Here is a 22431-nt window from a genome sequence, read left to right on the forward strand (position 1 = left end):
GCGGCGGCGGAAAGGGGGCTTGGCGGGGTTTTACAGCCGGCACAGGGAGAGGAGCCGGGGCGGGGGGGGGGGGAGGCGAAGGCGGCGCCTGGAAGCTCGGAAGGGGGAAGGGCGAGGTTTGCAAGAGGAAAGGTCGGCTGGCTGTGGGGGAGGCGGCGAAGGAGGGTCAGGCCGCAGGGGTGCGAGGGGCAGAGGGCTGCGAGGGGAGGCTCGTAGGGGTGCCGGGAAAGCGGTTGCAAGGGTGCAAAAAGGAGTTTGCGACGGGGAAGGTGGCCAGAGTGCAAGGAGGTTCGCAAGAGGAAACAAAATTCCCGAAGCACGCTTGCTGCAAGGAAGAAGTTTCGCACAGGCCTTGGTGTTGCACAGGCACGCAGAGGAGCGGTGGGGGCCGGTGAGGGTGGGGTGCTCAGGAGGGGCGCGCTGCAGGCCGCCCCCGCGCCGGGCTGCCGTGCGTGGGCACAGCAGCACCCACGCTGCTCCCCGGGGCCGGGGGGGATCCTGGGGGGCGGCGGTGCGCTCACACTGCCCCAAGGCGTGCCGATGGTGCGAGGAGCCCCAGGCTGGGACCCGGGTAAACGTCCCACCCGGTTTACCAAGAAATAGGGGGGAATTCGTGCAGCCGGTGGGGCAAGGGCTGCAATAAATGCCATAGTGATCAGCTTAAAGGTGATCTGTAGAAAACCCCCTCAAACAATTGCTTTTGTGCCCGTTATCTCTGTGCTTCGGGGGCGTGGAGGACCCAGGATGCTTGGCCCTGCGGGGTAGTGGCGTTTCCTCGCATTGCCCAACGCCTTGCTCGGCCCGGGCAGGGCGTTTCTCCCCGCACACGCTGTGCATCCCTTGACACCGTATTTTTCTTGCACGGGTTCCTCGGGCTCTGAGGTTAAACACGTGGGAAATGGGAGTTGCCCCAGGCCGCCGATGGCCCCACGCTCCGCTTTCAGCCGGGAGGGAACCGGCCTGCCCGGAGGGGCGGCGGCTCGCTCCTCCCTCCGCTGTGTGTCCCTCCACGCTCCGGGGTCCGCCCCGACCCCTGGGACTCTTTTTTGTCAATGGTCTCGCTCCCGCGTGGGAAAGCGGCGGCGCGGCCACGCCTCCCCGCCGCGCAAGCCACGCCCCAATCCGGGCGCGGGGTGGTACCGCCCCTTTCGTGACGCCATCAGCGGGCGCCGGGGGGCGGCGGGCGCCCCTGGCGGCGGCGGCGGCGGCAGCGGGGGGAGCGGCGGCCATGGCGGCCGCCTCGGTGTGGAAGGGGCTGGTGGGGCTCGGCCTCTTCGCCCTGGCCCACGCCGCCTTCTCGGCGGCGCAGCGTGAGTGAGCGGCCGGCGGCAGGGGGGGCGGCCCGGGGGGGTGGGCGCGTCACCCCCGCCCGACCGCCGGGGGAGCTCCGGGGCGGGGATCGGGCCGGGCCGCGGCGGCATCACCATCACCGCCGCCATCCCCGCGGGGAGCCCCGCCGAGCCCCTCGCGGGCCGGGCTGCGGGGAGAGCCGAGCTTACCGGGGACTTACCGGGAGGGGCGCGGGGCTCGCCGGGGCAGGCCGGGAGGGGAGCGGGGACTGCCGGCCGCGGATGGCCGCTCCGTGCCCTGCGTCCGCCCGCCCCGCCGGTCCCGGCTGCGCGGAGAGGGGCCCGCGGCGGCGGCGAGGAGCGCTCGGGAGCGCCCGTGGAGTGCCAGGGCGGGCCTAGGGGCGGCCCCGCTGCTGCGGCCGGCCGGGGCTGACACGCGTCTGGGACCCGCAGCGAGTTCGCGTGGGGCTTCCGTGTCGCTCTCCTCTTTGCTCCTGCAGAGCCACTGACGCGCGTTTCTGTTCTGTAGATCGATCTTACATGAGATTGACAGAAAAGGAGGACGAAACGTTGCCCATAGATGTAAGTTTAAGTTTTTACAATGTTCGAAAGGTGTAGTGCTGTGTGGACAGTTCAGTCTCTCTCAGTTGCTTTCGGTTTTTTTTAAACATGATAGGCAAGAACAAAAGGTAACGTAGTTTTTAAATTGCGCTTTCATTTGAGCTCCCCCTGTCAAAAAGAACCATATTTTCCCATCCCAACTTCCTGCGGTCTGTTACGTCTGTCAGAGAGAACAAACCCCAGGCCCAGACCTCCGTCTCCTTCTTTAGAACTACCCCAAAGCATCTTGTTCAGGAATTCCCTGAACGTAGCTCAGAGAGGTTTTGCATTCATCTCCTTCTCTGCAGCATAAACATCCTCCTCCCTCTGGCTTTTGTTGGCTGACATTTGTTTATTCAGCGTGGCTGCATGCCCATTTTGATCCCTGCACAACCTGCTTCAGGAAGGGGATTTTTAATATTTGTTTTATCTGTTGTTTTTTTCAATTCCATTTCAGTCACTACCTGTTCCATTTTTTGCTTAACCAGAAAGGTAAGGAGGTGGAATATCCATGACAACCAGCCATGGCATTTGGACCGAGCAGCAGCTGCCACCGCTGCACAGCGTGTGTTGGCAGCCAGCTCGTTTCTTGGAGCATTAGATCCCTAAGCACACAAGAACACAGTTTTTTGTTCTAAGGATCTTGCCGAGGAGCTGTGTGAATCAATTCAACTCATGCAATGCAGATCGATGTCAGGCAGCCAGAGTTGTTCTCAGCTCCACCACTGCTGTGCCGTGCTAAATAGACAGGGTATTAAATCCTCCCGTGCCTCAGTTTCCCTACAGTTGAATTGCCCGCCTCTGTAAAGCACTTGCTGTCACCGCGAGAAAGCACGAGAGATGCCGTTTGAAAGATGAGGGGGTTTTTTTGTAAATATTAAGAATATAATGCATTGTGTTGCATTGTGCTTCCCTCTGTTACAGATAGTTCTTCAGACTCTGTTAGCCTTTGCAGTTACCTGCTATGGGATAGTACATATCGCAGGAGAATTTAAAGATATGGATGCCACTTCAGAACTAAAAAATAAGTATGTTTTATTTCTTGTTTTCGTACACACCTATATCTGCTGCTCTCTATACAAACTGAACACAGTGAAATTGCTCACTCTTCAGCTCAGTTCTTAAATGCACGTTGTAGACAATAGCACTGATAGGGACGGTCATGTAAATAAACTTCTTGCTTTTCCTCATCCAAAATCCTGCTGTGCAGAATTGGTAGAGGAAAGAAATGTCTATGTGGGAAGTAAGAGCTCAGCAGTCACAAACGGCTGTTGTGAGGTGGTCTCGTAAACTACAGGGCAGTGTGCGTGGCTCACCGTCTGTTTGTCTGCCTTTGCTTCTTTACAAGAGTCTCAATGATTTGAATCTCACACTGAACTGTTCAAGGCAGAATAACTGAAAGGCTAAGAAAATAAGGAATTTTTGAACTGAGATTTTGAAAAGGATATGAAATAGGGTGGGCCAACGCAGCTTCTCTGGCCCTCTCCAAAAACACAGGGGAGTATGGAAAATGAACAAGTTGATGTTTACCTAAAACCCTTAGCTTCAGGCACAGAAAGGGACAGAAAGCTGAGAGTAAACAGCATCAAAGTATGAACACAAGTGACAGCTGAAGGGGGGGCTGGCACATTTGGTACACGTGCATGAAGTCACCACAGGCCTGCCCCAAAGCTCACAGAAGGAAGGTGAAGTTGGTGTGAGGGGTGGACAGCCTCTGCGTACTGAGCAGTTGGTGTTTTTCACACTTGGGTTTGTATTTCCTCTGTGTTTTGGTTTAGGAAACTTGTAAAGTGAGCAAGCGTTTTGGATTCAAAATGTGTATTTCCGCATCTGTAAAAGTTGCTATGCTCTAGACTGACTCCTCTAAAACCCCTCTTCTAAAAGAGTATTAACGTTGACTTTTACCTTTATTTTGAAGGACATTTGACACATTAAGGAACCATCCATCTTTTTATGTATTTAATCATCGTGGTAGAGTATTGTTCCAGTCCCCAGACACAGTGAATTCTTCTTCAAACCAAGATGCTTTGTCATCCAGCTCGTCACTGAAATTTCGAAAACTTGAACCTCTGCGCCGCTAAGACTTTTACAGATTATAATAATAATCCAGGACACTGAGATGTAATATTCAAGTCGGGGATGTAAACACTTTTTTAATTTCTGGAGCAGTATTTATATTGATCTTCCAGACTTTATAAAGTATATATATATAAACTAAGGACCTTCTTTGTACACTGTTAATGAAAATGACTGAATTGTGAATTGGCAATGCAGTGTAAATTATTCTGCAGTTATGCTGTGAAACATCTTCAAATTTTCGTATATTAAGAAAGGTTGCAGCCGACAACTTCAGTTAAAACAAAAAGCAAGCTAGTTTCTACTGCAATTAATGTTCTTTGGCAAGAAGGAACGTTCGAGTGCTATTTATTTTCTCAGTTTGCTTGCACTACAGTTTATGGAACTCTTTCAGAAATACTGTGTGCACTGCATCGCTTAACAGCAGACGAAGGGGCAGCGTCTCCTCTTCCTAGAATACCTAGGAGACCTGCGTGGTGTAGGCACGGGAAGTTAAAGAGATTTGCTTTCATTTTTATTTTTTTACAATGCTGAAAAATAGTTGTGTGAAGGGTTGTGTTTTTTCTTTCCTAGTTTTTCATTATCACGTTACTTCCTTGTTGCCCTCCTTTGTCTAAATGTCGCCTGTCCTGTTGCCCCCAGTTGCCTGGGATGTGGCTGTACACGTGGTGCCTGCGTGGGGGAGGCGGCTCGTGTCTGATCACGTAGATGATCCGCCATGCTTGGCTTGTTTACCCGCTGTATTTATGTTCTCTTTGGTTGTGATACAGGAATGTTCATCAGCTGGCTGAATGCCGTGTTGGCACCAAGTACAAGTTCCCAAGTCATCTTCTATGAGCAGTATTCAAGTGTCACTGAGAAATACCCGTTCTGTCCGTGGTCCAGGGGTAGGGTCCAGCAGCTGGGTCTGTTCGCTGGCACTAGTACAGTACAGGTGATTAACCGGTCATGGTACAACTACCCCCTTTTCTGCTGACAGAGCCTTTCAGTTTGACTTCTTTTTTCCAGCTGAGCCCTTTGTTGATTTGAGATTACTGTCTTGATTTCATGTATTAGGAGAGATGATGCAGTCCTTAACTCTTACTGATGTCTAAATTCTGACCTCCCCTTCAGGGCTGAAGCAGTGCTAAAATTTCTCTCGGTCTGGCATTTCACCTACCTGACACAGCAAAGGGAGGGTAGTTCGAGATACTGATGGGGCCAACTAGAATTTTGCCTAGTCTGAGGATGTCTCCCTGCCGCCGTGGAAACTCAGCCTTTTGTCCTAGCATCTGGTTTTTTTTAAACTGTTAAGAACTGTCAAAGGCAAAAAGCTTAGCAAAAATACTGTGTAAACTGAAGCCTCTTTTTCTAGCTCTGCCCGTCCTATGGAGTGGGTGCCCCAGTGCTAGAGCAATATCCATAGCTGCTGCTCTACAATCACTCTTAAGCATCTGGGTTTGGTTAGGAAGGGTTACTCTGCCAGCTGAAAGCGTCTGAGCTGCCGTATTACTTCCCAAAGTGTCCTGGGTCCCCCCAAGCTGGTGTCACAAATCAGCTCGTGCCAGCTGCTGTCACCAAAGGCCTCCAAACCAGTGTCAGGTCAGCGCTCTTATTGCAGACAGAGCTCTTTCCTTGGGGAAGAGGGCTGCTGTGCAGCAGTCACTGCACGGAAGAAACGGCTGAACATCGGCCAGGTGACTTTGCAAGGCACAGAGGAAAGACAGAAGTAATGGAGGGAGGGAGAAGGCAGGCAGAAGGTCAGTAACCACTGTACCAGACTGATACTGCAACTGTGGTTGGCAGTGAGCCATTTGCAGAGGGTCTCCTAGAGCAGGGCTGCTCACCCTTCATGTCTAAGAAGCCCCATTTGTGCTACCGTAAGGCTATGTGGACCTGCCCGAGGTGGAAGGTGCTGCTGTGGGACAGGGTGAGTGGAGAACATTGTCTGCTTCTCAGAGCAGGTCCTGCTAGGAACACCCTGTTAGCTGCATCAGGTCTCTTCTCATGACAAGTAGCCTTACTCTTCAGCAGCAATGGTTATATCACAAAGCTGTACAAATTATTTTTTCTTATTGATCTCACAATGTCCAATAAAAATTGATATCTTAAAGTGTTTGGGAGTTTGTTTATTTCTGACCAACCTGGAGCCTGCTGCAGCAAATCCCTGATGACTGAATATTTAAAAGCGGCTGCCTGGCAAAGACAAGAAGTGATTGCCTCGATTACGGCAGCTCTGTGTGAAAGTGCAGCCTGGCATGGTGTTCATTACTATGAGATAAGATCAGTAGGGGAATCAAAATAGCATGCTACAAGTGGCTAAACAAAGCATTTCGGAGGGAAATGTTGCCAGCCTGGGGATCTGCCTGCCTTTAGGATTCCTAGTCAACACTCCTGGCATAGTTTGTGTCTTCCATTTAACCATAGTGAAGTCTTTTCTACCATGTGCTAATCCCCTGCCAACTGGCAGGACAGGCTCCTCCAAGGTCTGGTATTGCAACAGTTCCTGGGGGAAATGGTTGGCGTGCTCAAGGGGCTGGAGACAGTTAAAATCTTGGACTTGAGCAAGATCACTTTTCACTCCCTGTTCTGCTTTTCCACTGGGGGAGGCTGAAAAGTTAACAAAGAACTAGACAAGTTTGCTTAACTACAGCACCCCTCATGATTGCACCAGCAAGAGCAGCAGGCTCACCCTCCGTCTGCTTATGGCGCTGCTGCAGCTGTCTGCATCCCGCACCGAATGCGAGGGTGTGAAAAAAACAATAATCTGTGTTTTAAGGAAGGGGCGCCTTAACCAGCTCCCCAAACTACCTTGTACTTACTTTGCAATGTGCAGATCTTCCCAGATGAGCTTCCCTTCTTCAAAAGCAAAACAAAAGTTGAGCCAAGAGCTTCTTGGATTAGACCGAAGAGGCAGAGTTTCCAGCCTCGCCCATCATGAATTTACTGCAGCGTGCCTTGAATTGCTCTGGCTACAGGATGTGATGTTCCTACTACATTAAATACTTAAAAAAAAAAAGTGCTGATAATTTGCATTCATTGCTGAAGTAGCAGGTTTAATCTGCATTAATTTTGCTGGTTTCTTCTACTCTTCCTCACCAGCCAGTGAGGGTTCAGTGGGGGAATTTTTGTTTCTTTAAAGCTAAGGAGGGCAGTTGTTTAGACACTCATAAGGTGAGGAGACGGGGAGCATGGTTTGTGGCAGAGATTGTTCACTGCCCCTGCACTTTCTGAATCGGAGGCTGGGGTGGAAGCATGGCTGGCAGAAATTTCTTTTCCTAGAGAGTTCAGTGAGGGCTGACCCGTAGCACAGCTTGTGAAAGTAACTCCTGACCACATGTGTCTGACAGCAGCAGAGGAGCTTTGTGCTTCCCCTCCGTGCATGCACTGGAGCCATCACAGTGGTGCAAGAAAGCGAAGTGCTGCTGTGAGACCCACTAGTGCAGCTCATAAAGGGTCCAGCCCTTGCCCCACTGCTGCTGGGCACTGGATTAAAGCTTTCTTGGGAAAGCTGGTGGCTAACAGCCCCTTCCCGGTGCTCTGGAGCACCAGCGCAGCCCCCTCCCTGGAGAAATCAGGGAATGGCAATTACTTTCTACTCTAAAATGATTTTTGGCTTCCTTATCGCTCGCTTCGCATGCTCCAGCTTCCCTCACCCTTCACCGTGCTGCAGCAGAGCTGCCCTTCTCCACCTTCAGCAAGGACATTAGTTATGGGGACATCCTCCAGCTGGGTATAGCCTCCCCCTCCTCGACAGTGGCACCACTTCTCCTTTTTGGGGTCACCTGCACCAAAAGGCAGCAGTTTTCCACCAGACATTTCGGAAAGGCCAAGGGATACCCCGCAGCATCTGGGGCCACGGCACTGCCCCTGAGCTCCTTGCGGGCAGCCCCCCCCCGCCCCCCACTCCCCCAGCCTCAGTGGCACAGGGAAGCCGCAGCTCGCTTTGCAGGCCCTGCTGTCCCAGCTGGTGCCTGCGCCGCGCTGGCAGGCTGCCAGCACAGAGGGGAAGGCCGAAGAAAGGCTATTTTGAATGTTAAACAAGCAGAAAAAACTTTGGTACCAGCTTTCCATGGCCGGAACTAGCAGGGAAGGCAAAACACTCCTTTGATTTGGCCTTGAGGTTCACCTTGAAGCCATAATCACCTGGGGGAGAACCATGGCGGAAATAAATCTGGTATTCCGGCAGGTAAAAGCCTTTTAATCAGCCCCATATTGCTCTCAGTGATACAATGTCATTTCAAAACACTTCAGACTGCAACAAAAGCTACATCCTTAAAATGGCAGCTAATTAATTTTCCTGTCCTGCTAACTTAATCCTTTTTCCAGCCAAGAAAGGCAAATGGGAGTTCACGAAGCAGGGAGGCAGCCAGGAGCCTGGCAGCGTGAGCAGGAACACAAGCCCCAGGGCTCTTTGGCAGGGGCCCAGGCCATGCGGTGTCACAGCTTACCAGGCCATTTTCAAAGGAAAGGGGAGAGAAAAAAAGTTAAAAGGTGACATTTGAATTATCAAACCAATGGTTCATCCCATGCTAGTGGTCCCAGGGAACCCACAGGGCCCCACAGGCACACGTGGCTGTTCACTCCCAGTTCATATCCCTAGTGTAGCCCTTGCTGCCAGGCAGAGCACCCGGCGCTGGCAGCACCCTCCGTGCCCGGGCTGGTGCTGGCTGAACCAGTTCCTGGGGATTAGCTGGGGGGAGCTGTGCTGCAGGACAACTTCACTTAGGATTTAAAAAAGAAAAAGGAAAGAAAAAATTCCCCCTCCTCCCCCAAGGTATTTCTGCTGTGTATTTTAGAGCAGTTCAGGGCCAGCCACACAAGGCCAGAGCTGACGTCCTCTGAGCCGCAGGCCATCCCAGCATCTGCTGTCCCCGGGAGGTCTCTGCTGCAGCGCAGGATGCAGAAGAGCGCCCAGTGCGCACAGCAAATGCTGAAGCAACGATTTACTCACCCATCCCAGATGCAGAAGCGAACAAAACAGGACACTTGCACCAAAAAGCAGTTTTGGAGAAGCCGGTTTGGCAGGTGCTCCAAAGAGCAGCTCGCTTCCCCACGTCCATGTGAAGCTGTCACTCCCTGGGACGTTGCCGGAGCCTCCAAGGCACCTGCAGGCCTGGGCTCAGCCCCCAGCGAGGGCAACCCCACAGTAAGGAAGCACCTCACCAGCACAGCACAAAGGACTCAGAGGGGAGAGAAGGGGCCAAATAATCCCCCCTCCTTCTCCAAGACCACCGTGCTGCTTCTGGTCTGCAGCCCACCATCACATGCAGATCTCTGCCCAGGACCTGGGGGAGAGCGGTGCCATTTCAATATCAAAGTTAACACCACCACTTCGAAGCAGAAGCCGGCTGCTGCTTCAATACCCGTTCAAATACAACAGCCTCAGATCACAAAGGGAAAGCGGCAGCAGGGTGAGACCTTTGTTCATCTCATGTGGGAGGGACCCACATCTATGGGGTGCAACAGGGCTGGTTAATAAACCCAGGTCTACTGCAAGTGCAGCCATGCTGCTGCCTTGGGTTGGCCAGGGCTGGCAGGAGAGAGCAGCCTCTGAAAGGGACAGGCCGAGATGTGCCCCCGTCCAGCACGACGTGAACAGCGGTCGGGGGAGATCTGCAAGGCACTCTCCTCTCTGCCCTCGCTTCTCACACTCAAGCAACTGCAGATCTGAAAGGACCAGAAATGAGGCTCGACCCCACCACGTTCTGGGGAGCAGAGCACTGGGACACTCCACAGGGATCAGCTAATAAGCAAGTTAAGACAGGAGCACTGAGAAAAAAAAAAAAAAAAAAAAAAAAAGAAGAGATGAGTCATGTCAGATGCCGTTCCAGGATGAGCAGAGCAAGCCATCCATCGGCACGGCACCACGACTCCCTGCTCGCAAGGCACCAACTCTGGCCGCACGCTGACCACGTGCGACGGCCTCCCCAGAGACAACGTCTTGGTGCAGGTTTCTGCCTTTCTGCGGAGCTCCCCATCTGCACATCTGCGCCCAGGTATGGACAAGGCAAGGCTTTCATTGCAATTTTCAACCTCTTACTGGTTTCCTATGGTGGCAAGAGCAGTCCCTCTCATTTCCTTGCTTTCACAGCCCTTTCTCACCTCAACAGACGGGCACACGGAGTCTAAGGGTGCAAGGCAGACCCCGGGAAGGAGAGCCCACTCTGCTTACATCTGCAGGAATGCAGGATGTGGCCACCTGGAACCCAGACAAAAAACAACTTTCAGCTGCTGCGCGAGGTCAGAGCCTCCTCCGGGTCCTGTTGTGTGCCCTTGTGGAAAGCGCCATCACTCACCCTATTAACCAGTAACAGTTCCCCATCACAGCCCGGCCCGTGACTCACCAGCCTTTCCTCAGGGGAATTCACAGCCAGTTCCCAGGAATTGGTCTCACCCCGTTTCACCTGCTGCAAGCCACAATGGATAGCTGCAGCTCGGTGAGCATTGCTCCCCGCATCTCCAGTGCACTGAGCCCCGGCATGCCCTGCCTGCATCCGGCAGTGCTGCAAGTGCCGCGCAGTCGTATTCCTATTTTCTAACGATACTCCTGCAGAAGGATTCGCTGAACATGATGCACTTAAAACAGCCTCTTCCAGAGGTCGTCAGTCCCTCACCAGCTCTTTTTCCACTAATGATCATTTTGGATAGCAGCTTCTATGCTCTGCCCGCTTCTCATCGGCAGAGGGAGGAGCCCTGAATCCAGGGGTGCCAGAGGAACTTAAAAATACTTTTACACGGCTGAGAAAGAAAAGGCACCAGAGCAGCTCGGGTCAGAAGCCGGAACTCAACTTCAAAGAAAAGGCAGTAAAACACCATGAGAGCCCACAGGCTTGGCGACTTTTCTACAGCCTTCCCACCTCCCCCTTTCTGGGCTCCTACTCTTTGCCAGGCCCAGAAGAGCACTTCCAGCAAAAGGCACCCACTTCAGCCACCTCCACGTGGAAGCCAGCCATGGGGAACCTGCCCTGTCCCCACCCACACTCGCCCCATGCCAGACCCAGGCTGGCATGTCGGAGAGCGCAGGGAGGAGCCCACCGATAGGCATAAGAGCCCAGCAGCCTGTGTGTGCTTCTGCGGTAGGATTTAACACCAGGGAAATAATTCAGTGTACAAGACCAAATTAGGGCATGGATTTTATAATCGTCTTTGCTAGTGACACACTATATGACCTTCGGTAAGTCCCTCCATCCATCTTTAAAGACACTCTCAGAGGAGTGCCACAAGACTTTAATTAGCAGCCCTAAAAGTACTCGAGATAGTTTGTCTCTCTTCCAAAATAACCAACTGCAGATGAATTGGAACAACCTTATTTTCAAATTCTGCAAGCAACTGGGATCCAGGCTGCTCTCAGATCAGTCACTTCAACAACATAATCAAAGTTAAATGTGCCAGCTGTGCATGAAGGATTTTAATACGCTGCAAGGACTGGAAAATAGCTCGAAGAACCAATGTTTTTTTCCATGGCTGGGATGTCACTGTCGAGCAGCTGCATTATAATCATCTGCAATCAGCAAAATGCCTTTTTTTTTTTTTTTAAATCATTTTTTAGTCTTGGGGAAGAGGGCTCATTTTTATTTCTGTCCTACTTAGGAAAGCACCCTTGAATCCCGAGGCACCCACTACTACCAAGAGATCAGGCAACTACTACAGCAGTAGAGACATCAAAACATCTTCAGCTGTCTACAATCAAACCCCAATTACATTCACAGGTTTAAAAGTCACACCCAGAGAGTAAATGCTCACACTACCACCTCAAGAAACAATATGTGCATTTCCACAAATCCGGCAAAAATCCAGTTGCCAGGAGGCAGTCACCTATGATCATGTATCTGAGATATATGAGATATATCTGAGATATATCTGAGACCTGGGACAGCTCCAGAGTTGAGTCCCTCCCCAGGGAACACCTGAGCTCAGGACAGCATCCTTCTCTGCAAGGGCCACCTCTGCACAAGCAGAGGGGTCACAGCTGCAAGATGAAGCAAGAGGGAAAGTTTTCCAAGTCCATCTGTGACAAAAGGCTGAACCTCTCTCTGATATGTTCTATGTATTAAATATTTACAAATAAAATGAAACATTAAAATATGCACATACTTTGGAGAAATGACAAGAAACAGGCTGATCGTGCAAACAGAGCTGTGCCCTTGTAACTACCAAAACCTCCCCTCCTGTTTCACCATCCTGTGAGGCTGCATTTTACAAATGGGGACGCACCATGAGGATGCTTTGCAAATAGCTTTCTGTCCCTCCTACCAGCTGCTCGGCAGTGGCGAGTAGAGCATTGGGATGCAGCAAACTGCCAGAGGTGCCCAGTATTTTAAGGGACATTATGCAAGACTGCTTGCATTAGAGGAGTGACAGTGATTGAGCTGACAGCAAGCATACATAAATGCCAAGGATCCTGCTACTTCCACTGCTGTTGGAGATGCTCCAGGACTAGAAAATAGCTGTGAAATTCCCATTGCAGATGTGAAGATGAAACTTCCCCAAGCTCTCAAAAAAAACAAATAAATCTCCAGCAAAAATCTGATCAAGGGTTTCCATTTCACTGCCTTTCCCAGGCCAAACTATTCTTCTGGACTTCACCATAAATTGTTTAAGAGCTTCAGCCCAAGGTCAAAAATCTTGTGAAATGCAGCTCCTTTGATAGCTTCCCAACTCACGGTGATTTTGTTTTCTTTACATGGTATCAGCAGTCACCATTCCTGGCAAACCCACATGGCTGCCAACTCAGGGAAGGCACTTGCAGCTATGTTCTTCCACTGCATATAAAAATACCCTCCGGTGAGTTTAACACAAGGCTGTACCAACAGCTTAATTCCTTCCCTGGCGTGTTCTTCTGAACTCTGAATAATCTGCTGCTAAAGTTACCAGATTTGCACTCCCAGCCTTGAGAAGCATCTCATATGCTTTTAAAACACAGGCTCTGAAATTGAACAGATGAAGCTGAACCAGCTTTCAGAGCATGCAAGCAGCAGCTGCTTTTCCCACCAACTTTACCTATAGCCTCGACCCGCGCTTCCTGCTTGATGGACAACAACAGGGTTCCCGCAGAACTGCCATGCTGTTTTAGCCGCTACCAAGAGACACTCAAAAACACTATCAACGCGGAACAACAAAAGAAAAACACCAATGCTAAAGCCAAGCCAACAGTTGACTCTCAAGGATGAAACAACATGCCAGGTTGCAGCTGAACTAGAACGGAGAAAATCAGACAGGTCCAGCCTTTTTGGTTTAGTCGTCTTTCCCTGAAATGACAGCCTAAATAAGGCAGTCAAAAGCTGATCACAAGATTCAGATTTAGAAGTGCAGCTTAACAATTCCTGCAGGCCACAAGATTTTTGCTAACTCCCAAGGCATTATTCTTCTCCAGTTTCTTCCTTTTCCACTTAAGACAGACTTCAGCTTGTTTTTGCAGACCTGAAAGCAGCAGCTCCTTTTAAATCCAGTGACTAACATCCTTCCTTCAGATCTCTGCCAAACCTTGCTTCTGCCATATTTGAAGTGTCTTTGGCTTTGTTTTCAGCTTAACTAGGTTGTATATTTTTCAAGACAAGCGCTCTAGAGTCCATTTGCTAAAGGTGTGATGTTGCCATGTTGCTGGTACAAAACACTACAGTTTAGCTTTATAGCTTTTTTAAAATAGTTTCTGTTAGCCAGTGCATTTCCACTCGCATTTTTCTATCAAAAATTTCTTAGTAGATATTAAAGAACAGAACAAAGGAAACAAACTGAATACCCTACATTGCTGCCATTTCAGCCAGCCAGCTAGCGAGGAAGAACCTGTAGAAAATGACCAGAAGAAAAACAAGAAGAAAAAAAAAAAGGGTTTGGGTTTTCAGTTAGGGGTGGGTGGGTTTTTTTGTACAGTTTCCTGTAAAGGGAAATATACAATTGCTTGACCACTGCAAAGTCAAGCATAGCACAGTAACAGCCTCTGCGGCTTTTATTTTGGAAGATGATGGTCGTTTTCTGATCCTAGTTAAGCATGGGCAAGAACACACTTGCCCATCATAAATGCACTGTGCACACAAATTGGGAACAGCAGCACCTAACAGACATCTGCTATCAGCGACTGGACTGGGAGCCGCATGGCTACGGGCTCATTTTAGGAAAGACAAAGACTCCTTGGTGTTTACAAGGGGAAAAAATAAAGACAACAAGCAATGAGGATGCCTAGTTAAGAAGGGGTCAGGAAATGGAAGAAGCAGAATGCATATAGGTATCCAGGCTCCAAAGCACCACACAGCCCTTCTACCCACAGCAGAAAGGTAAGCGCTAAATTTTCTCATTCAGATTGTTAAACAACGGTCCTTATAGGAAACACAGCAAGCCATTATTTTTTTCTCCACCTTCTAACATTCTAGTTTAACTGTGCCCTATTATTTCAGCCTCAGGTAAGGGCTCAAAAATATAAGTTTGAGCACATATGGCTTTCCAGATTCCATCCACAGATCCATACATATTTGTGGACCTGTGCAGCCTGTTGAGGAACACTCCTGTTGTGCAGAGGCCCATCGACCGGACAGACTAGGCATGCTCTCAGTAACGCAGCTGTTGCTTCCAAGGTCATGGTCTCTACCTAGAAAAGGCAAGGCTTAACACTAGCGTAACCCCTCCTGGCTGCCCCAGTTGCACACTGAAGTCTGCCATTCAAAGCTTGTGTGGCTGTATTTGCTGAATGCACGCTCCACGCACATCCAGCATGGCTGTTTCTCTTACGACAAGTTATCTCCGATAAGATTCTCCTTAACACGGTTGTGGAGCACTTACTGTTTCCAAAGCAAGCAATGTTCATTTTGTGCTCCATCTGGGAGACGGGGCTGTGCATGCTCCGAGGTGGATTACTGTCGCTCCTTTTTCTTAATCTCTTCGCTGACACAGCCTGCGAGGACGGTACATCTTCCTTCCTTCTTATGAAGGCCCAGTTCATTATAAGGTTTCTTCCCCTCTAATATTCTGATCCAAATTCAATTTATTCAGATAAAATAATGGCGAGGTAAGGGAAAGTTCTCACTGCTTGGACTGGAAGGGACTACTTTGTAATTTCTGTGCATTTTCTGAGGTACAAGATTCCAAACAAGTGAATGGAAATCACCAGCTTCCTGGAGCTAATCTGGCAGCCAATGGCATCACATCAAAAAAGCAGGTTTACATACTAACAAGGTCACTGGTTAAAAACCCAGCCCCTGCTCAGACATGTTATGATCGAGTGAGTGTCTCTAGAACCAGGAAAGAAAATTAAATAACCATTAACTAGATAGAAGAGAGCTGTCTCTTCTTACCACCTACTACTTCAAAAATAGCATATTACATGCAACTTGATGCATGCAACCAGGCCATTTTAAAACAAGGTATGCACAGTATTATCTGATCTTCTGTATATAAATTCCCTTTTAAGAGTCCAACATTAGGCATGGGAGGTCTGTCATGGTGACGCACAGCTTCCACGTGACAATTTTGAAGGAGTGAATCCCCCACTTGTATCATTCCAAGGTATTTCTGTGTCCTTTTTTAAAAATGTTCAGCTGTACAGACGAATAAAAGTTACTTCTAAGAGAAGAATTAGGACATATTTATAGTAATGTCTTTCCTTGTGTCACTTCATTCATATAACACTGTGACAGAGATTTGCTGTTGCTGGATTTCCTTCTTGAATTTCACCGGTGCAATTCCCATGGTCAAACTGCATCTTCCAGAGAGACAAGGCCACTGCTTCAGAGCGGATGGAAAAGATGTCTCACAGGCTGACTAGTACTAAAAATACCAGTAGGAACAGAGGAGTACAGGCTCACCAGCTACAATCTGTTTCCCTGCCTCTCATGCCCTGGCTAGTCAACTGGAATCCCTAGGATATTTGCAGTACAAGGTAAAGAGCTAGTTAACATGAGCGCAACTTCAACCTGTCTTTAAAAGAAAACTGTTAGAGGATCAGAGAATGTTATGGGTGAACAACTGAAAATACACAATTATCAGAAATGTTGCTTACTACTGGCACATTATTAGTACTGCTTCGAAGGAAAAAAAGAATTACATGCAGGTGCTTCAGTCTTCTTTGTATGTTTTGTGATATATAAAATTACCTTTGGACAAAATAGTAAGAGGAACGGAGGAGAGGATGCCAGCTCAGGTAAGCAAGGGTTTGGTAAATTGGAACTTAGTGCCTTTAATACTGAGGAAAAGCGTGCACCCCGCACAGGCTGAGCTGAGTGATGGGGCAGGTGCTCCTGGGTACAAACACACTCTGTAACTGTAAGCACAAACTGTGTTTGAGGGTGTGCAGATCAGGTTCAGCTGCAGTATAGCTACACTATTCACTGGTTTTACAAAAATATTAGCAGTCTGCTGGTAACAGACAATTGGAGGAACTCAGTGCTGCCCGCTACAGACTCCTCAGATTAGCACTTATTAAAAATTAATAAAATGGTTTATTTTATATATACATATGTTCCAAAAAATTTATACAGTTAAAATATCAAATTAGTGATCTGGTAACAATACTGTTCAAAATAATCTCTTTTGTATGAACATTAAAATACACGTTTTTAAAAGCGTTTCCTTTTAGTGCTTCCAAAGCACAGCGTGTGCCAAGGCCACCTGAAGAATCTCCGTCCTCCTCACAGGATGAAAGAGAACTGAAGTCGGGGACCTGGGAAGCCTCAGGTGCACTTTCATAATGTCTGCAGACAAAACAGAAGAGAGTCTGAGGTAGATTGTTTAGTGACCATCGGGTGGTAACAGTCACAGGGCTGTCTTTAGCTTTCATTAACACAATAGCAGTTTCTTTACTCTCAATCTACACTGAATCTCAAGTTTAAAGGCATGGCTAGCAGTTCTTGGGAACAAGACCCTTGTCTCTGTGGTGGCAACATGCAATTTTACCAGTGCAGGTGTTTCTGGGAGGGTTTTTTTTTGGGAACACACGGGCTCTCTCCACGATGCAGACAGTGTGTGCATTTGACAGTGCCCCATTTTAGTGCAACCTGCTGCCTATAGCACGTAAATGTCTAATGACAGCGTTCAAATGAGTAAATTCTCATCACCTGCAGGAGGGGCAGCAATGGTTATTTTCTTCAGCCTGTTGAGCAAATAGCACCCTCCACAGGAAAAAAGCCACACCTTTCATAGCAAATCCTTAAGGTTATAGCCCAGCTTCTGCCGATAGAGGTTCTTAAAGTTAAAGCTCCACTGCTTCTTCTCAGACTGTGAAAGTAAAATCACTTGACTGCCAAGATGGTGAGGGCAGCAGCTACATCCTCTTCCACTCTTCTGCGGCACAGCAAACTCATTCCTGGTCCATATTCGTCTGGCCGGTACATTATTATCTACTGTTGACATGATTAACTCTGTTGGGTAGGCTGTTGAACTCTAGTTCCTCTAGTATTCTCTCTAAGTGTTGTATTAAGACCCGTTTTTTAAACCTATGGAAAAGAGGGAGAGCAATTTCATTTTTTTCTTCCAAAACCAGTTTAACAATGCAAGACCATTCAGCCATGACAAATCATATTACCAGAGGCTCTCTGTTTCCACTGTGGAAGAGCTTTCCTTATTTCTGGCATTAAAATGGCCAGAAAATTTAATACAGCCGCCCTTCCCCAACCCATCCAAAATTTTCCGTCAGTCTCCAATAATAACCCATCTCTCTATTTCATATTTATACTTGAAGTAAACACCATTTACTCCATAAAAATATAATGGTAGTTTGACCACTAAAACAACTACAATAATTGAAATATGTCAAAAAGGAAAACAGAAAATACTAGTACTGGAAAAGTTTATGATTTACTATCATGACCTAAATGAACATTTAATTTATGACTCCAAGTCATCTGTATCTATACAAACCTGGCTGCTTCCTTGATAGCAAATTCAATGAAATACTTCTGAATTTCCATAGGTCCTTGCACCTCCTCAAGAAGAGAGAAAATTTTTTCATAATCTAAAAAAAAAAAAGATAAAAATCCAACTATATATTAAAAATAAGCCTTGCAAATGCATTTTAGATAAAGCTTAACAGCCAAAAGAAAAACCAAAGCCCAGAGATTCACACTTCCGTGTATGGCAATACAAGTAAGACAAGAAAAAAGCCTGCCTTAGCTTTATGCACAGAAAGCAGGTGATACCAATAATCTGAAGAGATACTGATGATCTGGTATTCACAATTGCACTAAGGAATTAGGTTCTTGTTAAAATAAGCAGCTAGAAACATCTGCCCTCAGAAAATGCAGGCTAGGTAGAGAAGCCTCCTACCTCCGTGAACACAGTGCCATCATTAGCAGTTAATATGCATGCAGGGCCACCAAGCCCTGTTTTAACCTAGAGTTGACATTTCTGAAAGTAGAGGTTAAGATTAATTCTCTTAGAAGGACTAATTATCAATGCTTAGTGTGAGCACAATTAATATGACTGTCTTACTGATACAAAGTAAATATATCCACTGCAAAAGAATGAACTGGATACATTAAACTAGACACAAATTAAAAGAGCATTGTTTCACTATTTTCCATAGCTGAACCAGTATGAAGATATTTATGGTGCTGGGACTAAGAGCCTGCTCAGAGTGACTGCAGCAGGCACAGAGAGGATATGTGGTCAGAACTGTGAATATATGCACGTATTCAACCCACTACTATTTAGATTCTTTGATGCCTGCCCGAACTCTGCAGCAAGACAGGTGATTCGAACTGAACATAATACTATTTTGCTCTACATCACCATTTACTAGACCTGAATTTGGTATAAGACGAGTCCACTTTGCAAAACAGGAAGCAAAGACATACCCAAGTAGGAGGTTTTAAAACATTTTAAAAATAAAATACAGATGCAGCGTAAAAATGGCTCCATCTCTCAACAGCCTGAGCCTGCCACAATGATTATATGTCTCAACAAAACACAAAGTTTTGGGAAAGCAACGCAAGATTAGAAAAACAGAAGTTAAGAATATTCCATTATACTAATTACTGGCACCTCACAATGTATTAGAAAAATATTCAGTAGTTTAATTTGTAGAAATAATTCACTCAGACATAGACCATGTTAGGGATATCCGCCATTTAAGAAAAAAATGAAAGATTAAGCCTATGACAAATCCTACAGCATATATACTGGTTGGAGTTTCAGGTTTTGGTTTTGGTCCTGCATTCAAGTACAGGCAAAACATGTAACAAGCTGGGGAGGCAAGTTACTTTTCCTCACAACCTTATAGATTTTGGGGAGTTATCAAAACTTATAGAAAAAAAGAATAAATTTTTAGCCTTCAGTTCTTAAGAGTTTGCAACAGCGTTCCATCACTAATCACACTGTCTCACCAAATTAAAAAATATCACTTCACTGTTAAGATTCCCTTTCAAACACATTCCAAGATGCACCCTTGTAGCTGCATACGCCTTTGCCCTCCAAAGGACGTTTTGAAGGACACAGAGCAACAAAGTACACTGTGCGTATGCAAGGAGCAGCGCAGCACAAGACAAAATCAGTCCAGTCTCACTAGATCATCAGTAACAAAACCAAAACCTCTGAAAGGTGCTTTCACAGAGTACCTCCTATAACAGTTAACCTATCTGCAAGGGCAAACAAGGTCACTTGGCACTCAACTTCCCAGCACTGCTGTCTAAACTTTGGCTCACCCACCCAGCATATAAGAACTTATCTTCCTTTTGTAACCTTCCATTGCTCATATGCAAGCCATCAGAAATGATTCAAAATCTAAAGTTGCGTCTTGAAAATAGCTCCTTATTTCAAGGAAAAAAGTCTTCTCTCTAGCACCATGTATAATATACCACTAATAAAAAACCCCCCACAACTTACTTCTTCCAGGTTTGCGAACCTCTTTCATCACTTTAATTTTGATATCAGCATTGTTTCCCTCCAACATCGTAGGTGTTATTTTAAATGAATTTGGCACAGATTCGGAAGTAGACTCCATCACCCGTTTTTGGTCATCTCCAGTCACGCTGTAATTTAGAGGCCCTCGAACAAGTGCGTTCGTACCAGGTTTATGATCCAACCCATCTTCACTTAAACAATTGAATTCAACAGGTAGAGAGTCTAAGTCATTGGGTAACATTTCATCCTCTCCCAGAGCAGCTGGAACCGAAGGAGCCATCTGCACAGGTAAGCCATCAATTTGCTTTTCCAGTGACTGACAATTTTCTGCTTTCTTCTCTCCATTGCCATCTTGGACAACACTGTTATTGGTATCTACAAATTAAAAATATGTATCTTACTAGCACATAACTGCAGTATCAAAAAACCCAAAAGGAAACAGATCTGTATCCTTTCTTGTTTGAAGTACTGTGTAGTGATCTGACAGTGCTGAACAACTCCCCAGTATACTTTTATTCAACCTCTGATGTGACCAAGAGAACACCTCCCTTTGGACTGTTACCATCTCTTATCACTATCATGAAACCACCATTTTCTGTATTCTTATTGCAATGTTATGACTTCTAAGTAAACTAATGTTTTCCTTCCTTCCCCCAATTCTACCTAATTCCAGAGTTTTCTACTGACTACATTTGCTGCAACAGGTGGGTAAGAAAATCAGTATTTGTGGGAAATGAAAATGTAACTGTATTTTAACTTTCCTTTCCCACCACAGAATATACAAATGAGGACTAAAAGCTGATCTGAAATCCTCGCTACCTCCAAACCACTTTGGCAAAAGGTTTCAGTGTTTTTGGTTTTGTTTTTTTTTTAAAAAAAAAAACACAGTTCAAAATTATTTATTCCAGACTTCATTAGCTATAGCAGCAGCCTGTTTTATCTAGGCCAACAAAAGAAACACAGTCCTAATTAACACTAAAGCATACATCATACATGCTGATACGCACTTTTGAATCAACTCAGAAAGCACAAAGAGAGTTGGCTGGGGTTTTTTTGGTTGGGGGGGAGGGGGTGTTTTAGTTTGGGGTTTTGTGGTTGGTTGTTTGTTTTAAACACACAGATATTCCCATCTGTGACCAAGCAGGCTGCTTTACTACAACTCAGTATACCTTTATTTGCTGGGATGCCTTTGAGGTTCAGATACGACGGGGATCCAGAAGCAGACGGTGGCCCCTTCCCACCAACATGATTCGTTACAACGGGTGGTGACTGTGGCCGTCTCAACAGTGGTGACATGCTACGCCTTCTCTTTAGTGATGCTGGAGTATTGGGTTCTCCAGGTCGCTTAATCTTATTCTGAGGCCCAGCGACAAATTCATCTGCTTCATCTATCATCATACCCTAAAAAGAAAAAAAATATTGTTTTTAAAAACCAGTGCAAAATAGAAATTGTTTCATCAATTCATTGATGGAGTAAGTCCCTCTGCATTAAAATTCAGGTGGCTTCCAAAACGCTTTACAGCTCTCAGAACAGACATCTAATGTACACTGTAACCAGAGGCAGGCCAATGCCACTCTGTAATTCCACATGACTCTTTATACATTTCTCTTGGACCACGTGGAAGACACCACTCCTTCCTCCATATGACAGAAGAGCTACACAGCTCAGCAACATACTGCAGCTGTTGGAGAGGAATTCTACTCAAAAATTATTTCAAATCATGTTAAATATAAAGATACAGCAGATAGAGTTGTTCTTCCTACCTTCTTATCCTGTTTAAATGGATTGCCAAATGTATGTAGTCTTTTTGGTTGATCTGGGTCAATCTCTCGAAGGGGTGAAGGCATCATTTTCAGATATTCCTGGTAGTTTCCCATTTGAGCAACAGGAACACTATGAAGGCAGTCTGCAACAGAACAAGAGATCTTAATTTAATCTACCTTAAAACTAAGGTAATACAAACTTTACACACTTCCATTGCAAGTGTTAGCATTTAAGAATTAGAAATTACTATTTCTTTTCACTACGGAGCAAGAGCTGAAGACTACAATTTTGGAAATAAGGCTGGCAAGAGCTGAACTTAATTGGCAGAAGAAGAATGAAAAATAAGCAAGTTTAATCTCTATGCTAATAACTGCATCTTTAGATGACCAACACCTAACAAGGGTAAAACAAAGTAAGTCCCTCACTGCTTTAAGCCACCATCACTATAAAAAACATGTCTGTCTACTGAACCTTATTGTACAGGAAAGCTCTCCCATGAAACTCATTTTTTAAATTCAAAGCAAGCATGATATCTTGCATGACAGAAGGCAATGATTTCCTTCTTTCCCCTTCAGAATCAAGAAAAGGACACTGACTGACTCAGCAAATGATGGCATGTCCAACTTCTGCTCCCTCACCTGGGACAGAAAACACTACCTCAGGGAATTAAAAAAAATAATAACTAATCTCCAAACTGTTAATGAAGAATGGTGGCTACTTACCTTCATCCTGCCCCAAGATAAGCCTGTGTGTTTTCAGAAGATTGGTTCTCATTCTAGTTAGCTGGTCTAGAAGACTGCGACGAGGAATATCATATGCATTTCTGAATGCCTGTGGCTTCAAATCCTAGTTTTATAACAAAATAACTTTCAGTTAATCCATCAGTTCTCATGC

General features: G+C 46.7%; 2 protein-coding genes across 5 annotated transcripts in view; one reads left to right on the forward strand and one right to left on the reverse strand.

Moving 5' to 3' along the window:
* Positions 1-883: 883 nt before the first annotated feature.
* On the forward strand, positions 884-6060 carry MMGT1 (membrane magnesium transporter 1). Its single transcript, XM_064462946.1, has 4 exons — positions 884-1310; positions 1819-1871; positions 2814-2917; positions 3808-6060. The coding sequence occupies exons 1-4, from the start codon at positions 899-901 to the stop codon at positions 3968-3970; spliced, it is 732 nt and encodes a 243-aa protein (XP_064319016.1). The 5' UTR covers positions 884-898; the 3' UTR covers positions 3971-6060.
* A 10292-nt stretch (positions 6061-16352) lies between these two features.
* LOC104045754 (integrator complex subunit 6-like) overlaps positions 16353-22431 on the reverse strand; it is a 42125-nt gene continuing 36046 nt past the window's right edge. For 2 of the 4 annotated variants that reach the window (XM_064462949.1, XM_064462947.1), the window contains 6 exons: positions 22260-22383; positions 21537-21679; positions 20942-21173; positions 19755-20147; positions 17793-17886; positions 16353-17368 (listed from right to left, as the gene is read on the reverse strand). In XM_064462949.1, the coding sequence (XP_064319019.1) occupies positions 17269-17368; positions 17793-17886; positions 19755-20147; positions 20942-21173; positions 21537-21679; positions 22260-22383 (1086 nt within the window). In that variant the 3' untranslated portion in view covers positions 16353-17268. The remainder of the gene's footprint in view (positions 17369-17792; positions 17887-19754; positions 20148-20941; positions 21174-21536; positions 21680-22259; positions 22384-22431) is intronic. The other 2 variants (XR_010374792.1, XR_010374791.1) reach the window with 2 other exon arrangements.

The sequence above is a fragment of the Phalacrocorax carbo genome, chromosome 11 (assembly GCF_963921805.1).
Source record: "Phalacrocorax carbo chromosome 11, bPhaCar2.1, whole genome shotgun sequence".
NCBI lineage: Eukaryota > Metazoa > Chordata > Aves > Suliformes > Phalacrocoracidae > Phalacrocorax > Phalacrocorax carbo.

Excerpts from the sequence above, each read along its gene's own strand:
- MMGT1 (XM_064462946.1), top strand. The coding sequence starts at position 899 with ATGGGAGTTGCCCCAGGCCGCCGATGGCCCCACGCTCCGCTTTCAGCC. Across the intron at positions 1,311-1,818 it reads CGCCTTCTCGGCGGCGCAGC|ATCGATCTTACATGAGATTG; the intron begins GTGAGTGAGCGG and ends TCTGTTCTGTAG. Across the intron at positions 1,872-2,813 it reads ACGAAACGTTGCCCATAGAT|ATAGTTCTTCAGACTCTGTT; the intron begins GTAAGTTTAAGT and ends CCTCTGTTACAG.